The sequence below is a fragment of the Nothoprocta perdicaria genome, unplaced genomic scaffold (assembly GCF_003342845.1).
Source record: "Nothoprocta perdicaria isolate Ctin4 unplaced genomic scaffold, notPer1 scaffold_286, whole genome shotgun sequence".
Taxonomy (NCBI): domain Eukaryota; kingdom Metazoa; phylum Chordata; class Aves; order Tinamiformes; family Tinamidae; genus Nothoprocta; species Nothoprocta perdicaria.
Window position 1 is genome coordinate 663,214 of NW_020455517.1, and position 16,941 is coordinate 680,154.

General features: G+C 68.2%; 3 protein-coding genes across 3 annotated transcripts; 1 reads left to right on the forward strand and 2 right to left on the reverse strand.

Moving 5' to 3' along the window:
- The first annotated feature begins 77 nt into the window (after positions 1-77).
- Positions 78-5,688, forward strand: NR2F6 (nuclear receptor subfamily 2 group F member 6). The gene is made up of 4 exons (XM_026041491.1): positions 78-319; positions 2,754-2,848; positions 3,991-4,515; positions 4,840-5,688. The coding sequence occupies exons 1-4, from the start codon at positions 78-80 to the stop codon at positions 5,112-5,114; spliced, it is 1,137 nt and encodes a 378-aa protein (XP_025897276.1). The 3' UTR covers positions 5,115-5,688.
- Positions 5,689-7,531: 1,843 nt separating this feature from the next.
- Positions 7,532-11,565, reverse strand: OCLN (occludin). The gene is made up of 7 exons (XM_026041453.1): positions 10,858-11,565; positions 9,932-10,090; positions 8,563-8,735; positions 8,278-8,481; positions 8,032-8,203; positions 7,924-7,965; positions 7,532-7,638 (listed from the first exon to the last, which is right to left on the reverse strand). Exons 1-7 carry the CDS (start codon positions 11,563-11,565, stop codon positions 7,537-7,539), a joined length of 1,560 nt encoding a protein of 519 aa, XP_025897238.1. The 3' UTR covers positions 7,532-7,536.
- A 2,915-nt stretch (positions 11,566-14,480) lies between these two features.
- Positions 14,481-16,355, reverse strand: LOC112949095 (MARVEL domain-containing protein 2-like). Its single transcript, XM_026041473.1, has 5 exons — positions 15,777-16,355; positions 15,521-15,666; positions 15,210-15,381; positions 14,693-14,743; positions 14,481-14,606 (listed from the first exon to the last, which is right to left on the reverse strand). The coding sequence occupies exons 1-5, from the start codon at positions 16,353-16,355 to the stop codon at positions 14,481-14,483; spliced, it is 1,074 nt and encodes a 357-aa protein (XP_025897258.1).
- Between the last annotated feature and the right edge of the window lie 586 nt (positions 16,356-16,941).

A 16,941-nucleotide genomic window follows, 5' to 3' on the forward strand; every position in this document is an offset into this window, starting at 1 on the left:
AAAACTTGCTCAAGTCGCGGCGGAGGCGCCGCGGACGCCGCTCCATGCGGCGGCGGGGCCGGCGCTGAGCGGGAGCCATGGCCATGGTGGCCGGCGGCTGGGGCGAGCCCAACGGCGGCGGCGGCGGCGAGGAGGCGGCGTCGCCGGCGGGCGGCGGCAGCGACGCGGAGCACGGCGAGGAGGAGCGCGCCGGGGCGCCCGTGGACTGCGTCGTGTGCGGCGACAAGTCGAGCGGGAAGCACTACGGCGTCTTCACGTGCGAGGGCTGCAAGAGCTTCTTCAAGCGCAGCATTCGCAGGAACCTCAGCTACACCTGCAGGTAGGGCACGGGCCCCCGCGCCGCGGGGTGACACCCAGGGGGTCCCCGTGTAGCCCCCGCGGTGACCGCGGTGCAGCTCTCGTGGTGGCCTCGGTGCAACGCGCGGTGGCCTTGCTGCGGCTGGGCAGCACGGTTGCATGGTGGCCCTGGTGCAAGTCCGATGGTGGCCCCAGTGTGGCCGGGCAGGGGCCTTGCTGTGGCCTTTCGGGGGCTCCCCAACATCACTGCTTGGTGGCCCCAGAGGGGCTGCGCCAAGGCCCCTGGCATCGCCCCAGCGCAGCTCCACGGTGGCGCTGGCACCATCCCCCTGCCGTGGCCCCGCTGCAGCTCCGGATCCATCCCGGCTGTGCAGAAGTGGCCCCTCCGCCCGCGCATCCCCAGCCCCGAGGGGCGACATGGGGCACGAAGCATGGCCGGGGAGCGAGAGTCTCCTCCGACCCGCTATTAACCCCCCCAGGCTGCTGCCTGCGAGCGCCAGGCCTGGCGCGAGCTGCGCCGCGGCCACGCTGCCCTGGGGAAGCACCAGCGCGACAGCGAGGGTGACTGTACTGGAGGTGTCACCAGCCATCGCTTGTCTCCTGTGAAACCTCTGGGCCCTACAAGGAGGCCGGGGTCGCACACCCGCTCTGGCACCGGGCTGCTGCCTGGCTTCCCATCACGGCACATTTTGGGGGTGATGAGGGCTCAGAGGGCACCAGCAAGCACTGGCCTCTGCTCACCCAGCCCGGTGGCTGCAGCACCCCGAGTCCTGCAGCACCCCGAGGTGCTGGGAGCAGCTGGCGCGGCGCCGCGGAGGCGCCCGGCGGCTTTGACCTTCGTCGCCTGGCGGTGAGATCCAGCTGGGAAGCGGCGCAGAGCTCCGTCCGCCTCCGGCTCCCGCCGCGCTGCTCCCAATTGCGGCGGCCTAGATTCACGTCCTCCCCTGGGTGCCAGTGGCTCCGCTGCCGGTGCCAGCTCGGGGCTGACGTCAGGCGGGGGCACCCGGCGCTTGGTCCCAACGCCCGCGGGCTCTGCAGTTGCAGCCGCTCAGGCAATATCCCCCAGCGCTCAGGGTCCCCGCGCCCGGGCCTCCCTTTGCCCACCCAGCAGCAGAAGTGGAGGTGCCCGTGGGTGCTGCAGGGCAGCGGTGCAAGGAGCCCTATCCACAGGCAGGGCACGCGGATGCAACCAGCAGCTCCGAATCGCAGCGGGAATGAAGGGAGCTGAGCCCTGTGCATGGCACCGCTGCCCTCGTGCACGGCCCTCGTGCAGGCCACATTGCTGCTCGGGCACCTCTTTAAGGAGCTGTGGGTATTTTCCCCCGCCTCACTTTGTGCTTGTGAGCAATTTGGGGCACCGCTGGAAAATGGCTTTCCACACGCCGAGGGCCCGGGATCGAGGCTCCCGCCTCGCCGCGGCAGCCGCCAGCTGAGCTGCTCTCATTTGACTACTAAAAGTGAGCTGGGTTCAGAGCCGCTCTGGCACTAAATAATTACCCGTTCTAATTATATAATTAGCGCCGTGTCTGCCTTTTGTGCTCCCGCACTTTCCCAGGCCGTCAGAGCCGGGTCGGGCACGGCCGCGGGCACGCGGGGTGCCCAGGCCCTGGCGCCACGTTGCAGCGCGGATCCGCGGGGCGCACGGGCACGGAATGGGGCGCTGCCCTGAGCTCCCGCCTTCCCTCCGAGAGCTGCTCCGGGCCGCACGTTCCCGAGCACGGCGGTGATGTTGGGGCCGAGTTAAGCCAGGCTCGTGGGAACGCGGCCTCGCTCCGCTCCGGAGCTGTGCGGGAGTGCGGCCGCTGTGTCCGTGTTGCCGCACGGCCCTGGCCCTGCCCGCAGGCTGCCGCTGCCGTTATGGGCCTTCATTTTATGGCTCTTTCACTGGTATCCCCAGGCCTCCCAGCCCGCCGCCCTCCTCCCTTCCCATGTCCCGTTCTGTTGCTCCCCCTTCCCTCACCAGATTCGTCCCCAGTCTGGAGCTGGGCATTCCCAGGGGCGTTCCCTGCAGAGCCACTTTGCAGGCATGGGGTTATTCATGCAAAAATGTCCACCCGGGGACACCCCTGCCTGCAAGAAATGCTGAGCTTGCATCCCGTATCCTGGATGGCCGGCGCGTGCGCGGGCCCCTGGAGTGTTCACGGGGGCTCTGGAGTGCATCGTCACCCCAAAACCGCGCGGAGCCCCCATGCAGCGGGGACACTATGTGAAGCTCCGCAGGGCAGCGATGGATGTGCTGGGAGGTGACCCATGTCCGTGCCGGGGTCACACTCAGCCCTGCCCTCCCGGAGCAGCTGGAAGTGCCCAAGCCCGTCGGACAGGGCTTTGCTTGGCCCTTTCCCTCCGCAGCCCGGTGCTCCCCTAGGAAATAGCTGGAATTCCTCACGCGCCTGCCGAGGAGGCCGGAGCCGGGTCACGGCCGGGGCCCGGCTCACGCACCCGCCTCTCTCCTGCAGGTCCAACCGCGACTGCCAGATTGACCAGCACCACCGCAACCAATGCCAGTACTGCCGCCTGAAGAAGTGCTTCCGCGTGGGCATGAGGAAGGAAGGTACCGGCAGCGCCGGGAGCGCGCGGGACACGCGGTGGGATGCTCCGGCCGTGCCCGGGCTCGCAGCGCCGCCGGCAGCGCCGCCGGCCCCTCCTTGCTCCCGTGGGCCTGGGCGCTGGTGCTCCCGGGGCAGCTGGTGTTTGTTTGGAAAGCCGGAGCCTGGAGCTGATAAGGGGACACACCTGGAGCCGCAGCCCTGGGCGGGCGAGAGGTCGGCCGGGAGCACTGCCAGAGCGAGCAAATCCCCGGACACGCTGTGCCGTGCCCTGCCGTGCCCTCCGGCCTGGCAACGCCGCCGCTCGCCCTCTGCTCCCCGGCACCCTCTGAACCCCAAATGCTTCCTGGGTGGCTGCAGACAGGGCTGCCTTTGGGGGCCCTGATGGGAAACAGAGCTCTAGCGGCCAGGGGGCTGCTGCCAGCTCTGCCGCGGCCCCGGGATGCTCCATTAATACAGGGAGCAGGGGAAGGATATGAGAAGCAGGACAGTAATTCCCTTCTTTCCCGAGGAGCCGGGATGGCGTTATTGCCACTTAGCATGATTTATAGCTCTCATTTAAGTGGCTCGTGAACAGCTCATAAATTAATTACCAGGGACTGAGCAAATAGTGGGCGCTAATGGGAGAGGGGGGGAGCTGAAAAATGGCCCTAGGTGAACACAACTGGGATGGAGGAGCGCCCAGGGGTTAACGACGCTTCCAAGATGGACGTTTTATTTGCAAATAAATGATTGTTGCCACGGAATGACCTTGGGCAGCAAGCGCAGGTGCCAGCGAGTGCCCTGCTGCAGTGCCAGCATGGCCTGGCGTGGCCACAGCCGCAGGGCTCCTGCGACTGTGTCCTAGCCCAGCGTGGCCATGGACTGGGTGAGTTGCCTGGGAGCTGCTGGTGGCTCAGCAGGACACGGATGGATCGGAGCGGGTCCTGCCGGTGGCTTGTGCCAAGATGCCAACTCTCGCTCCCAGAGTCGCTGAGCAGGAAGGCTGGGATGCAGGATACAGGATGTGGGATGCAGGAGGGCTAGGATGCGGGAGGGCTAGGATGTGGGAGGACTGGGATGCGGGAGGACTGGGATACGGGATGTGGGAGGGCTGGGATGCAGGATGCCATCCCCGGCTCACACAACCCCTCTCCCCGCTCAACAGCCGTGCAGCGGGGCCGCATCCCCCCCAGCCACTCCAGCACCAGCCCCAACACCCTGCCCAGCAGCGAGTACTTCAACGGGCAGCCCGTGTCGGAGCTCATCTCGCAGCTGCTGCGCGCTGAGCCCTACCCGGCGGCGCGCTACGGCTCGCAGTACGCGCAGCAAGGCAGCGTCATGGGCATCGACAACATCTGCGAGCTGGCCGCGCGCCTGCTCTTCAGCACGGTGGAGTGGGCCCGCAACATCCCCTTCTTCCCGGAGCTGCCCGTCTCGGACCAGGTGGCCCTGCTGCGCCTCAGCTGGAGCGAGCTCTTCGTGCTCAACGCGGCGCAGTCGGCGCTGCCGCTGCACATGGCCCCGCTGCTGGCGGCCGCCGGCTTCCACGCGGCGCCCATGTCGGCCGACCGCGTCGTCTCCTTCATGGACCAGATCCGCATCTTCCAGGATCAGGTGGAGAAGCTCAACCGGCTGCAGGTGGATTCGGCCGAGTACAGCTGCCTCAAAGCCATCGCGCTCTTCACACCCGGTAGGTTGCTGCCACCACCGCGGCTGCGCCTGGTCTGTCCCAGGAAGCCACAGGCTTGGAGAGGGGACCGGGGGAGCAGCTGCTTCCCAGAGGAGCAGCTCATCTGGGAGGGTTTGGAGCCAGGGCTCCTCTGGGAGGGTTTGGAGGTGACTCCTGCTCCTGTTTGCAGCATCTAAGTGATCCCCAGGGCCAGATCCAGGCTGCTTCCCAGAGCCCGGCTGGGAGCTGCCCGGAGGTGACAGCCTTTAATGACCCTAGTTGGGGGGATGCGGCTGTGCGAGGCCTTGGGGACCCCTCCCCACTGACCACCCTGTCCCCTTGCAGACGCCTGCGGCCTCTCGGACCCGGCGCACGTGGAGAGCCTGCAGGAGAAGGCGCAGGTGGCCCTCACCGAGTACGTGCGCTCGCAGTACCCGTCGCAGCCGCAGCGCTTCGGGCGGCTGCTGCTGCGGCTGCCGGCACTGCGCGCGGTGCCCGCCGCCCTCATCTCCCAGCTCTTCTTCATGCGCCTCGTGGGCAAGACGCCCATCGAAACACTAATCAGGGACATGCTGCTGTCCGGGAGCACCTTCAACTGGCCCTACGGCACGGGGCAGTAGGGCTGCGCCAGCCCGGCACCACCAGCGAGCTTGTGGCGAGGCCGAGCGCGCTGCCGCCCGCCGCGCTGCCTTCGGACGCTGAACTTTTCCTCGGACGCCTGGGCCCCTGGGCTCCAAGCAGGGCAGAGGGACTTTGGACCGGGCCCAGGGGTTATTCCCAGCGTCAGAGCCAGGCCCTGACCCACTGCCTCCGTCTTGAGGGTGGATGTCGGGAGGGAGGCGCAGGGATGAGGCTCGGAGCACCGGCTCCGGCGCAGGCAGGGGGTGGCCGAGTCCTTCTGTGCCCAGCCTGGCCCCCAGGACTGAAGCTCTGCACCCAGCTCCGGCCTCGCACTTTTGCTGAAGCATCTCCAAGGCCGGAGCGGGTGCCGGGAAGCCGGGAGCACCCAGCCCTGCGTGACACTGGGGACAAAAAATGGGGTTTTGCCCCCAGTTTCCCCTCCCTGCACCCCTGGTGCCCACGGCTTTGCCCCCTCCAGGCTGCTGCTCACTCGCTTGGTGCATGAGAGCATCCCCTCCATGGGCATGGCCTGCGCCGGGGGGCTCCAGGGACCAAAGTGGGGGACGGGGGCAGAGGATGGGCCCGGGGGACAGCGGAGCCCCTCGTGAGCCCCCCGGGTGCTGCTTCTCAGGGCGATACTGTGCAAACAGGCGAAGGCAGGATTAGGCGGGGATTTGTCATTTAGATTGATTCACTGCAGATATAATCCTTGTTCAATGATACTAAACAAATTAACTGAAGTCAATAAAGATGTTTCTTACAATGCCGGGGCGCTGGTGTGAAAGGGGGGTCCCTGATGGAGCCAGCTCCAGCGGAGGGACATGCCTGGGGAAGGACCCTCAGAAAGCAACAACTACCCCAGTGTCCCTGTGGTGAATGGCTGCGGCCGGACGGATGCACAAGGAGCTGGAGCGCGGACGGACATGGAGCACGGATGCATGCGGAGCGCTCCTCCCTCTAGCGGACACTGCAGCCAGAGCAGCCCTGCACCTGCTGCACGCAGATCCCGGGTGCAGGAACCTCCACCCACTGCACCAGCCCCAGTGCAATCCTGCCCTCGTTGCACGTGGACTGGGATGGAGGATCCCCAGTGCAATCCTGCCCTCSTTGCACGTGGACTGGGATGGAGGATCCCCAGTGCAATCCTGCCCTCSTTGCACGTGGACTGGGATGGAGGATCCCCAGTGCAATCCTGCCCTCSTTGCACGTGGACTGGGATGGAGGATCCCCAGTGCAATCCTGCCCTCSTTGCACGTGGACTGGGATGGAGGATCCCCAGTGCAATCCTGCCCTCGTTGCACGTGGACTGGGATGGAGGATCCCCAGTGCAATCCTGCCCTCCTTGCACGTAGACTGGGATGGAGGATCCCCAGTGCAATCCTGCCCTCGTTGCACGTAGACTGGGATGGAGGATCCCCAGTGCAATCCTGCACCCAGTGTACGCAGGGCCCCAGTGCAGAATCCCCAGAACAATCCTGCACCCCTTGCGGGATCCCTGGAGCAAGTCTGCACCCCTTGCCTGCGGAGCCCAGGTGCAGGACCCCTGCACCCACACACCTTCCTGTCCCCCGAGAGCCCTGGACGGGGAGGGCGTGGGAGCTGGGCGCACGGCCGGACGCCGAGGAGAGCCCTGCTCCAGGTCCCTTGGGGAAAGCTCCAAGGTTGATGATTGAATCTCGCCATGGTTCCAGCCTCGCTTCCCTCGCGGGGAGGCCCGAGGGGACCTGCATTCCAGGAGAGGCCAGGGGTGCTGCTGGGCTCCCAATCCAGGTCTGGCCCAGCCCTGGGCCCTGCAGCATCCCCGGTTCCCGCAGCATTCCCGGCTCCCGCTACTGCGAGCCCCAAGAATGCTGCTGAGACGACAGCAGGGCCTTGGAGCCAAGGTAGAGGGGCAGGTCGGTGCCCAGGGAGGCACATCCAAGGAATCCCACAGCTTCCTACAGCACTGAGACGGGTCCCACAAAGTGCCGTCACCCCTAGGGTTCACCCTGCCCAGCAGCACCCAGCTAAAATCAATAGATACACTTTATTCCTTACAAAAAGGACCAGGACGCAGCTCACGCCTCCCAGCCCGGGACAGCGGCCACAGGGCCGGCCCCGACGCCAGGTCCCACCGCATCCCTGCGCCTGCAGCCCCCCCCGTGCCTCCCAGCCGCAGCACCGGTGCGGCCAGCACAGGGTCACCCCTGTGCCCGCGCAGGGCGGGAGGGACGCGGGGCCTCGCTTGCAAAGGGCCAAGGCACGTGGCGAATATTCACAGTGAGTGGCGGGGAGCAGCGGGCACGGAGCCCGCCCAGCCCCTGGGCGGGTTGGCACCAAGAGCACCGGGGCTGCTTCGGGGTGTGTTTCGCTTCTTATAAAAAGGAGGTGCAAAGTGCACCTGAGTCTGTGGGGGTGCCCGGGGCGGGGGGGGCGCAGGCGCTACCCCCGCGTCTTGTCGTAGTCGCTCACCATGCGCTTGATGTGGAAGAGCTTGTTGCGCAGCGCTTTGCTCTCCGCCTTCTTCGTCTGGTACTCGGCGCTCTGCAAGGCAGCGGCGGGTGCCCGTGAGCCCGGGGACAGGGACGTGACAGCGGGAATGGGACAGGAGGGATGGGAGAGCCCAGGCACAAGGGGTCCATCAGGGCCAGGGGTGCAACCCAGGCCAGGAGCAACCGGGATGGGAACGGGAAGGGGACAGCATTCAGGCACAGAGGAACCCAGGGCGAGAGATCACACCTCAGGGTGCTGCCTCCACCACCATGCAAAAGCAGAGCCCCATTCGGGTCCAGATGCAAACCCCGGAGCGCCCCGGCACCGCACGCTCACCCGCTTGGAGTCCTTGAGGCGGTTGTACTCCTCGGCCACGTCCTGCGAGAGAGGGCGTCAGGGGACGCTGCGCGCACCCGGGCAGCGGGGGGAAGGAGGGGGTCCCACCTGGTACTGGGCGCTCTCCTCGGCCAGCGTGTCCAGCTGCTTGCTGAGCTGGGCCAGGCGGTCGTTGACACCGTCCATCTCGGCGCAGAGCCGCTTGTAGCGCCGCAGGTCGCTGTCGAACTCCTGCTTGTACTTCTGGCGGGTGCCGTCCGAGGCGATGGGCGGGTAGAGGCTGCAGGGCAGGGTCAGGGCGCCGCCGTCCCCAGGGACGCGCCAGCTTCCCCCCGCCGGCCCCAGCACCCTCACCTGGCCCAGCAGTCCCGGTCGCGCTCGTCGCCCGACTCCACGGCCGTGGTGTAGTCGGTCTCGTACTGCGACTCGTCGAGCTCGGGGTTGCGGCGGCGGCGGCGGCCCCGGCGAGCCGAGGGTTTGCTCGGCTGCTCCCGGCCCTTCTCCGCCACGGGGCTGGTGCTCAGCGCCCGCTCGGGCTGCTCCGCGGCGCCCAGGGAGCTGCGCGGCGAGGGCGCCGGCGGCATCAGCACCGCCGCAGCCTTCATCCCGCCGCCACCCTCCTCCTCCTCCCCGGCTCACCTACGGCCGGCGCAGCTCTCGGGGGGGCCGTAGCCGTTGTGTGACGGCGGCGGGGGGTAGCTGTAGGACGGGGCGCTGTAGGGGGGGGCCTGCACGGGGCTCACCGGCTTCTCCGAATAGGCCAGCGTGGCCGTCTCGTCCTGCACGCTGGCCCCGTCCGCCACGTTCTTCACCTGCAAAGGGGAGGGTCAGGGTCAGCAGCACCGAGCGGCCCAACGGGGGCACGGGGAGCTGGCGGGACTGCGGGATTTGGGATGTTGGGAAGGACGAGGAAGGCTGGGGGACGATGCAGCCGCCCGCCCGCCTCGAGCACTCGCCGCATCCGCCGTGCCGGGGCTGCTCCGGCAGCCGCGCGCCCGGCCGGCCTCCCGCCCTCCCCTTCCTTCCTGGCATCCCGCTTGTTTGTGCCGAGGACGGAAGCTGGTCCTGGCCCGGGACAGAGCAGCAGCCTTGGGGACGGCAGCTGCAAGCGCCGCGGTCACCTCCTGCCACCAGGAGAGATGCCGCGAGCGAGGGACGGACGGAGGGAGAGGCGCTCGGGGCCACAGCTGACGCCCTCTCGAAGGTCACCTCCTTATCTCGCTCCGTGCCATAAGCTGGGAACGTGACGTCCCAGGGTGGATTTGCAGGTGGCGGTGCCCGCGGCGCTGGGCTGGGGAGCAGCGCGCGGGGTCCCGGCTGCCCCGCGGTCACACGGGCCGCGGCGGCCGGGAAATGCTTTGCAAGGGAGGGACGTTTTAGCACAAATAAATACAGCAGAACAAAAGGTATTTTTGCAAAATGATAAATAAACACTGCAGCGCGGGGTACGCGCGGACACGCACGTACTGCAGAGTCGAACCCCAAACGTGCAGCCTGGCCCCAGGTTTGCAGCAAATACTTAGGGTAAATTGCTGTTATTCCAGCTGGGGAATTATTCTGGCAGGGGAAGCCCATGCCCGCACCGCGTCCCGCGTTAATCATTGACGAGACTGAAACCGAATGGTATCACCGTAAACGGCACGGCGAGGTAGGCACGGCACGGGGAGCCGACGGAGCCGCCCGGCCCTGGCGTCCGGCCCATCTGATGCAGCCCCGACCCTGTTTGTCTTTCGGGGAGTTTGCGCCGGGCCGGGCCAGCCCCGTGCCCGTGTAATCACGGCCCGGCCGGGGCGACAGCGTCACGTGGAAGAAGCAAGGGTGGCCTCAGCGCCGGGACCTGCTGGCCCCGCGCACCGGCTCGTCCCGACGGCGATAACGCGGCACTGGGACCTGCTCCAAACCCTCCCAGCCACGTCCAACCCCGGGAAGAGCCCCAGGATGCTCCCTCTGGCTCCCGGAGCCAGCAGGATGCTCAGGACGCCCTGGCCAGCGCTGTGCTCCCACTCACCCACTCCTCCACGTTGGGGCCCTCCTGCACCACCGGCACCTTATCCCAGTAGATGTTTGGCTTCCCGTACTTCCAGATCTTGCTCCGCGTCTTGTGGGCGAAGAAGCAGATGAGGCAGAGCAAGATAACGATGAGGAAGCCACAGACGATGGCCACAGCCTGTAGGAGAGGCAGGGGCTGAGATATGGGGGTCCCACAGTGCCACCCCGCTATCCCGCACCTAAACCCACGAAGGGGGCACGGTCCCGGTCTCAGAGCCCCGAGCAAGGCAGCAGAGCCCGTGTGAGGTGCCCTGCGTGGGGAAGCCACAGGGAGCACAAGGCTCGCTGGGGACTTGGGGACAGTGAGGATTGGGGGACAGCAGCTGCATCGCAGAGCCTGCTGGCATCCAGCTCCGCTGCCTTCCCGGCAGCCCGGCCTCGGGAGCAGCCGTGCAACAGGGCTGGGGTCCCAAGAGCCGGTTCCCCCCGGCCGCACTGCGACTCGGGACAGCGCTCGGCCCCGGCGCGCGGTGGCAGCAGGCGGTGACCGCGGCCCCCCCGCCCGCTGCTCCCGAGCAAAGGAATGTGGCGCGGCCAGCCAAGCCGGCCGGGAACCGGCCACGCCGGTCCCACCCAGGCGCCATGCACCATTTTGTCCGAAACCCGCGCTGTTGGACCTCGCTCTGCAGCAGATCCCGGCTCCTTCCCCACGGAGCGCGCACACCACAAGCTGGGAGAGCCAGCGGGACCCCCGCGAGTCAGCCCGGAGCCGAGCGCATCCCACCTCCATCCCCATCCTCCCCTAGGAGGATTCAAACTCCATTACAGCCAGAGGCACCAAAGCACCAGCTCCCACCAGGCACCTCCCCATCCCTCCCAGAATCTCCCAGCCTCTCTGCCCACCCTGGTGCCGCTCTGCGCATCACACGGACCCCCGGCGCTCACCTCCTGGGGGTCCACAGTGCAGTAGTGGTACAGGTACTGGTTGAGATAGGTGCCACTGCTGTACACCTGGTTGCACATGGCCAGCAAGGGGCTGTAGTAGTAGCTGCTGGTCATCTGCGCCTGGGGGTTCACGCCCATGATGTAGACGATGGAGGCGATGAGCATGATGAAGGCCAGCACGGCGGAGGCCACGATGACCACCAGGTAGAAGCGGCGGGAGCGCGAGCTGCTCGCCTTGCTCACGCTGGCCACGAAGAAGCCCAGCTGGGCCAGGAAGCAGAGCACGGACATGGCGATCATGAAGCCATTGGCCGCCCGCGGGTTGGTGACACCGCTGTAGTAGCCCCCGTAACCATAACCGTAGCCCGAGCCGTAGCCGAGGCCGCTGCCGTAGTAGCCGGTGCCGCCCAGGTAGCCGCCCAGGCCGCTGCCGAAAGTGGAGCCGTAGCCATAGCCGTATTCCCAGGCCAGCGTGGAGGCCACGCAGGCGAAGATGGCGATGCAGAGCAGGATGACGATGGCCTCCAGGATCCTGACCACGCCGGGCGGCGAGCTCCACTTGTAGAAGTGCTGGGGCACGTCCTCGATGTAGTAGGAGCCCGGCGGGGGCGAGTGCACGCTGTAGCCGTAGCCACCCGTGGGCGGCCCGTAGCCTGTTGGGGGGCCATAGCCCGTGGGGGGGCCATCGTAGGGCTTCTTGCTGAACATGGTGCCGGGGGGGTCCAGCAGCCGCAGGGAGCCTGGGGAAGAGAGGGACAGAGAGTGGGGACCAGTGGCACTTCCCCAACCCCAGAGGGGACTTTGGTCCCTGAGGTGGCACCCAGAGCCCCACGCTGCTGCACAACGCCCCACGGCACAAACCCGTCCGCGACGGCAGCGGCACCGGGGACGTTCTCGGCACCGCAGGGAGACGCAGCAAAGCCGGGCAGGCAGAAAGGGGGAGACAAATTCCCTTGCTGGTCCCTTCAGCAAGCGGCTCCGAACCGCCCCCGACGCCCCAGCCATGGCCATGCTGCTGGCTGGACCCGCCTGCGCAAACCCCACACAAACTAGGAGCTGTTTCGGGAGCTCCGCTCCGGCCGAGGGCTGCTGCCAAGGTTTGCAGAGCCCGGGAGAAGCTGCAGGACAAGTAGCTCGCGGGAAGCGCGGCGCCGCTCACAGCAGGCTGGGTGCCCAGGCAGGTGCCCGCACTCCCCTGCCCAGCCCTGCTCCTCTTCTTCCTCGTCCTGGGCCGACACAAAGCCGCCGCACTCCATTTCCACACCAAACAAAGGCAAAACCGCAGCCGTTCAGGGCTCATCCGAGCAGCTCCAACAGCACCAGGTGCAGGTGTCGGAGCAGGGACTTCTCACAGACCCCAGGCTGAGCCCCCCTTGTGCTCCCCATCCCCTCAATGGCTCTCACAGAGGCTTTGACCTAAATCAAGAGAAACGGCCCCAATGGAGAGCAGGAAACAGGTGAGGGCTGAGCGTGGTGGAAACCTGAACCCCTCCATGGGAAAACCTATCCGTCCCACAGCTCCAGGGACGGCATCGGGGCCCAACGGAGCTGGGTGATGTCACTCTCTGTGTTGCACCCCCAGCCCTGCGAGGGCCCCCAGGGAACAGGTTGTTTATTATTCCCTAAGCTGCAGCTGAGACAGGACCCCAAGCTGGGAGATTCCAACCTGATCCAGGAGGCACCTCCAAGGGGTTTCAAAGGGCCAAGGAGGATGCGGCCTCACAGCAACCCTGGCTCCATGATCTGGGGTGGGGGTGGCTCACAGCACCCTAGATCTAGGAGCAAAGCCCTGCTGCTTTGGGGCTGCAGAACCTCCCCCTGCTTCCGAGCACTGATCCGATCCGGGACTCTTTCAGCAAATCCCCAATGCCTTCCCGAACCGCAGCACCCCCTCCAGAGCCGCTGCCAAACCACCACTCCAAAGCGATTAAAACCCTGCAGAACCGCAGCCAAAACCGCTGCGGCCACATCCTGCAGCCACCTCCCTGCAGCCCTGCACCGACCCACGGGCCAGGCCACCCCGGCCACCGCACGGACAGCGGCTCCCGCGCAGGGACCGGGAACGGACCCGGGCTCCCAACTCCTTTCCCAGCCGCTCCTCCCTTTCCCTCGCTGGGTTCCCAGTCTCAGGTGTCCCGCTGGGAGCCCCGGAGCTCCGGCCGGCCCGGGAGCCCCGTCCATGGTTCCCGACGGCGCGGTGCGCAGAGCCGCGGGGAGCCCGAGCCGGCGCCGCTCACCTGGCCCGGCCGAGCCGCCGCTCCCGCCGCTCCCGCCGCTCCCGAGCAAAGTCCGGCTCCCGGCCCCGCTCCCGGCCCCGCTCCCGGCCCCGGCGCCGCCTCCTCCCGCCGCTCCCGGGGTCGGGGTCGCCTCACGTTCAGGGGAGTGTGTGTGTGTGGGGGGGCTCCGGAGTAGCGGGGACCCCAGAGCCGTGGGGTTCCCGGGGCGCCCGGTACCGTGGGAAGCGCGGGGCAGGTGGGGAGCACGGAGCCCGTGGGGACCCCGGGGCCGAGGGGAACCCGAGGTGCCCGGCTGGGACCCCGGTGCCAGTGCGCACCTCCGGGGGAACCCCGGGGGTCGTGGGCGCCCCTCGCTGCTGCGCCGGAGGGCGGCGGGAGCCGCGGCGGGAACGCGGTGCCGGGGGTGCCCCCGCCCCGCAAGGGCCCCTGGCGCGGGGGGACCCCGGTTCGCGCGGCCCGCGCCGAGCCGCGCGCGGAGCCACGTACCTGGCGGCGCCTCCGCCGCTTTGTTCACCTTAAAATGGCAGCCGGGCCGAGCGACACGGCCGCGCCGGGCGCTGCACGGAGCCCGGCCCCGCTTCCGCCTCCGGGGGGAGCCGCCGCCGCCGCCCGGCCCGGCCCGGCCGCGAGTTTGCGCGTTCTCAGCCGCCCGCCCCGCGCGGCTCATTCAAGCCGCGGGGCGGGGGGGCGGGGGGCTGCCCCTGCCGCTCCCCCCGGCGCTGCCCGACGACCTGGCGGTTGCTTCACAACTAAACTTCGGTTTCTTGTCTTAGAAAAGAGGGGACTCAGAGGTGAGGGCACAAACCCTGCCCCTTCGTGGTCCCCAAAGCTTCCTCCTGGCAGTGGGGGACCCCCCAGGGGCCATGGTTCTGCTTTCCCGCCCCCGGAGCAGTGGTGCAGGGGCTCCTGTGAGTGCCAGGAATTGGGGTGGGGGGCCAGGCAAGCAGCTGTGGACCTGTCCCCATCACGGCTTCAATCCTTTTCCTCAATGGTGACCCGGTACGGAGAGGGGAAGAGGAGCATCCACCACATTAACCACATCATCCGCCTTACCCATCCCTACAAACACACCCTGCTTTATTTAAAACAGTCCTGGCTTGGTCTCTGGCTGCAGCCGCAGCCCTGAGGCGGCTGTGCGGCCGAGCAGCGCCTGCCCGCGCAGCCGTGGCACCCGCGCAGCCAGCACGTGTGTGAGCGCAACCTCCCGGGGCTCCCCGGTGTGCAGGAACGCCCAGAGCAGCACCCCAAGGTACACATGGACTCCACTGTCCCGTGCAGAAACCCATGGGCTGCTCCCAAATTGGGGTGGGAGTCCTGGCCGATCCAAGTGGGAGTCCCCAGGGATGAGGCCAGAGCAGACAGCGATGGGGAGGGACCTCTCCAGGCTCAGAAGCAAACGGAGCTCTCGGGAGCAGCATGGTCGTACTCGCGGATCCGGGACTTGATGTGCAGCAGCTTCTTCCTCAGGTAGTTGCAGCGCTCCTGCTTCTCCAGGAGGGACAGGCCCTGGGTCTGGGGGAGCGGGGGCCGTGGGCAGCGGGGCCGGGGGCTCCAGGGGCTCCGGCAGGCTGGGGCTCCCACTGCTCCCCGTTACTCACCCTCTTCACTCTGACGTAGTCCTGCCAGACATGGGTCACCCTTTGCTGCTCCTGCAGGCCCAAAGCAGCACTGAGGGGCTGGGGGGCTCGGCTGGGGGGGGCTGCACCCATCCTGGGTGTGCAGAGCCTCTCAAGCAGAACTCGGGCGCAGAGCATGGGGTCTCCCAGCCCCCCGGCTCTGCCCGCCCACCCTATTCCCAGCCCGCACTGCCTCCCCCCAGGGCGAGCATCCCTGCTCAGCGTGGGGCCAGCGGGAGCCTTGGGGCCAGCGGGGACCTCGGGGCCAGCAGGAACCTCGGGGGACGTTTCCGCTCAGCAGGAACGGGAAGGCCGCGCGGCAGCTCCCGCTGGGGCCGGGCTTCCTGGCAGGACGGTCATGGCTCTGGCTCTCGTTCCTGCTCGGAGCCCTTGGAGGGTCTGGCCAGCGGGAGCAGAGCTTGCAGCCCCCTCTCTCGTTGCACCTAAGGCAAGCTCAGCGCGGGCTGTTCCACCTAAGGCAAGCTCAGGCCGGGCTCACCTCCCAGCGGGGCGCGCGCCGCGGCGCCCGGCTCATGAGCGCGTCGAGCTCGCCGAGCGCGCGCCGCGCCGCGCGGAGCCGGCCCCGCAGCTCCCGGTACTCGGCGAGCTGGTCGCAGAACACGGCCTTGTACTGCTCCCTCTGCGGCGCGCTCCGGATCGCCGGGTACTTTCTGCCCGGACCAGGAAGACAGGAATCAGTGCATGGAACTGGGACAGGCCCTTGAGCCGGGACCTGGGGAGGTGGGCGAGGGGGCCCTGTCCCCAATTCCCCTGCGTTCCCAGTGCATGGAGCAGGCAGGCGTTGCTTACAGCACATAGTCTGGGACAGCACGGGCCAGGGACATGGAGCGTCCTGGAGTCTCCAGCTTCTCCCCATGGGTGGGTGCCTCATTCCCTGCCTGGGAGGGCCCCATCTCATCCTCAAAGACAACGTGCTGGACCTGGGCATGCGGAGGCTGCAAGACACACTGGGGACAGCATGAGGCCGGGTGACCCCAGAGCCCCGGTCACTGCTTACAGCCCCATTGGGACCCCAGCCCCATGTCCCCCCACCAGGCGCACTCACGTGGGTGCCCCGGCGCCGCCGGGCTGCCTCGTGTCGCCACATCTTGATGCAGACGATGCTGCTGGCCAGGTAGAGCAGCGCGGTGAGGAAGAGGAAGACGAGGGCGGCCGCCTGCCCCCCGGCCAGGCGGCACAGAGCGCTGAGGAGGGGGCCGCCAGCCAGCGGCGAGGAGCAGAGCCCCCCAAGGGTGACAGTGTCCACGTAGGCCCCCGCGGCCGCCACGTACAGGAGGAAGAGGAGGGCATGGAGGGCCGCCTTGGTCGGGGGCCACCAGGCCGCCCGGAGCAGGACGCTCCGGTGGTAGGAGGTGGCGCTGAGTCCCAGCAGGACGGCGCTCAGCAGCCAGGCCACGGTGGCCACCACGAGCACGAAGGGCATCAGCGGGGCTCCCTGGGCGCCCCCCCAGGCGGGCAGCTCGCCAGTGAGCCACGCAGCGTCGCGCTGCACGTAGGCGCAGACGCAGGCGAAGACGGTGCCACCAAAGAGCAGCTGCAGCCCCCCCAGCACCCGCAGCAGCCCCGGCCATGATTTCATGGGGGCCAAGTGGGCGGGAGGGGGCGCCGACGGCTCCGGCTCCATGTCCTGCCCCCCGTGCTGGTCTGGCCCGGGATGCTTGGGGAAGGGAGGCTGGGAGGGCAGCACGGAGCCGGGGGCACCTGCGACCCCCGCGGTGGCTCCAGCACTGGGCTGAGCTCAGGGGGCACCAGCTGGGACCCCCCGGTGCTCCCCCCACCAGGCTGAGCGCGGAGGGAACCGGACCCCCCCCAGCACAGAGGCACTTCCCGACCCCCTCCCTGCAGGAGCCAAGACCCCCTGGTGGCCTAATCCCCCCCCCCCAGCGCCCCCTCCCCAGCCCGCGGGCCCCGGCGCTGCCTCGGGCTCCTGCTCGCCACGCGCCCCCCGGCTCGGCGGTGATACCTGCGCTGGGCCCGGCGGCACCGCGGCCTCGGTGCCGCCCCGCCGCTATCGGCCCCCGGCGGCCGGTTAAACATTAACGGGATTGGCCCCGTTCCCGTGCTCCGGGGAGCGGCAGGGGGCACCAACCGAGCGTTGGGGGGGTCCCGGGACCCCGTGCACCCCATGGGGCCGAACCGCCCCGCTCCCCCTGCACCTTCCCGCGCTCCCGCTGCCCCGAGCTCGGGCTCCGGTCCCCAGCTGCACCCCC

Bases quoted from the DNA above. Each gene is read 5' to 3' on its own strand.
- NR2F6 (XM_026041491.1), top strand. From the start codon at position 78: ATGGCCATGGTGGCCGGCGGCTGGGGCGAGCCCAACGGCGGCGGCGGC. The intron at 320-2,753 runs GTAGGGCACGGG...TCTCTCCTGCAG, and splicing joins AACCTCAGCTACACCTGCAG to GTCCAACCGCGACTGCCAGA. The intron at 4,516-4,839 runs GTAGGTTGCTGC...GTCCCCTTGCAG, and splicing joins CATCGCGCTCTTCACACCCG to ACGCCTGCGGCCTCTCGGAC.
- OCLN (XM_026041453.1), bottom strand. From the start codon at position 11,565: ATGTTCAGCAAGAAGCCCTACGATGGCCCCCCCACGGGCTATGGCCCC. The intron at 8,736-9,931 runs GTGAGTGGGAGC...TCCCCTTTGCAG, and splicing joins GCCCCAACGTGGAGGAGTGG to GTGAAGAACGTGGCGGACGG. The intron at 8,482-8,562 runs GTGAGCCGGGGA...CTCGCCGCGCAG, and splicing joins GAGAGCTGCGCCGGCCGTAG to CTCCCTGGGCGCCGCGGAGC.
- LOC112949095 (XM_026041473.1), bottom strand. From the start codon at position 16,355: ATGGAGCCGGAGCCGTCGGCGCCCCCTCCCGCCCACTTGGCCCCCATG. The intron at 15,667-15,776 runs GTGAGTGCGCCT...TGTGTCTTGCAG, and splicing joins GGCGGCGCCGGGGCACCCAC to CCTCCGCATGCCCAGGTCCA. The intron at 14,744-15,209 runs GTGAGCCCGGCC...TTGGGCCTGCAG, and splicing joins GGCGCGCGCCCCGCTGGGAG to GAGCAGCAAAGGGTGACCCA.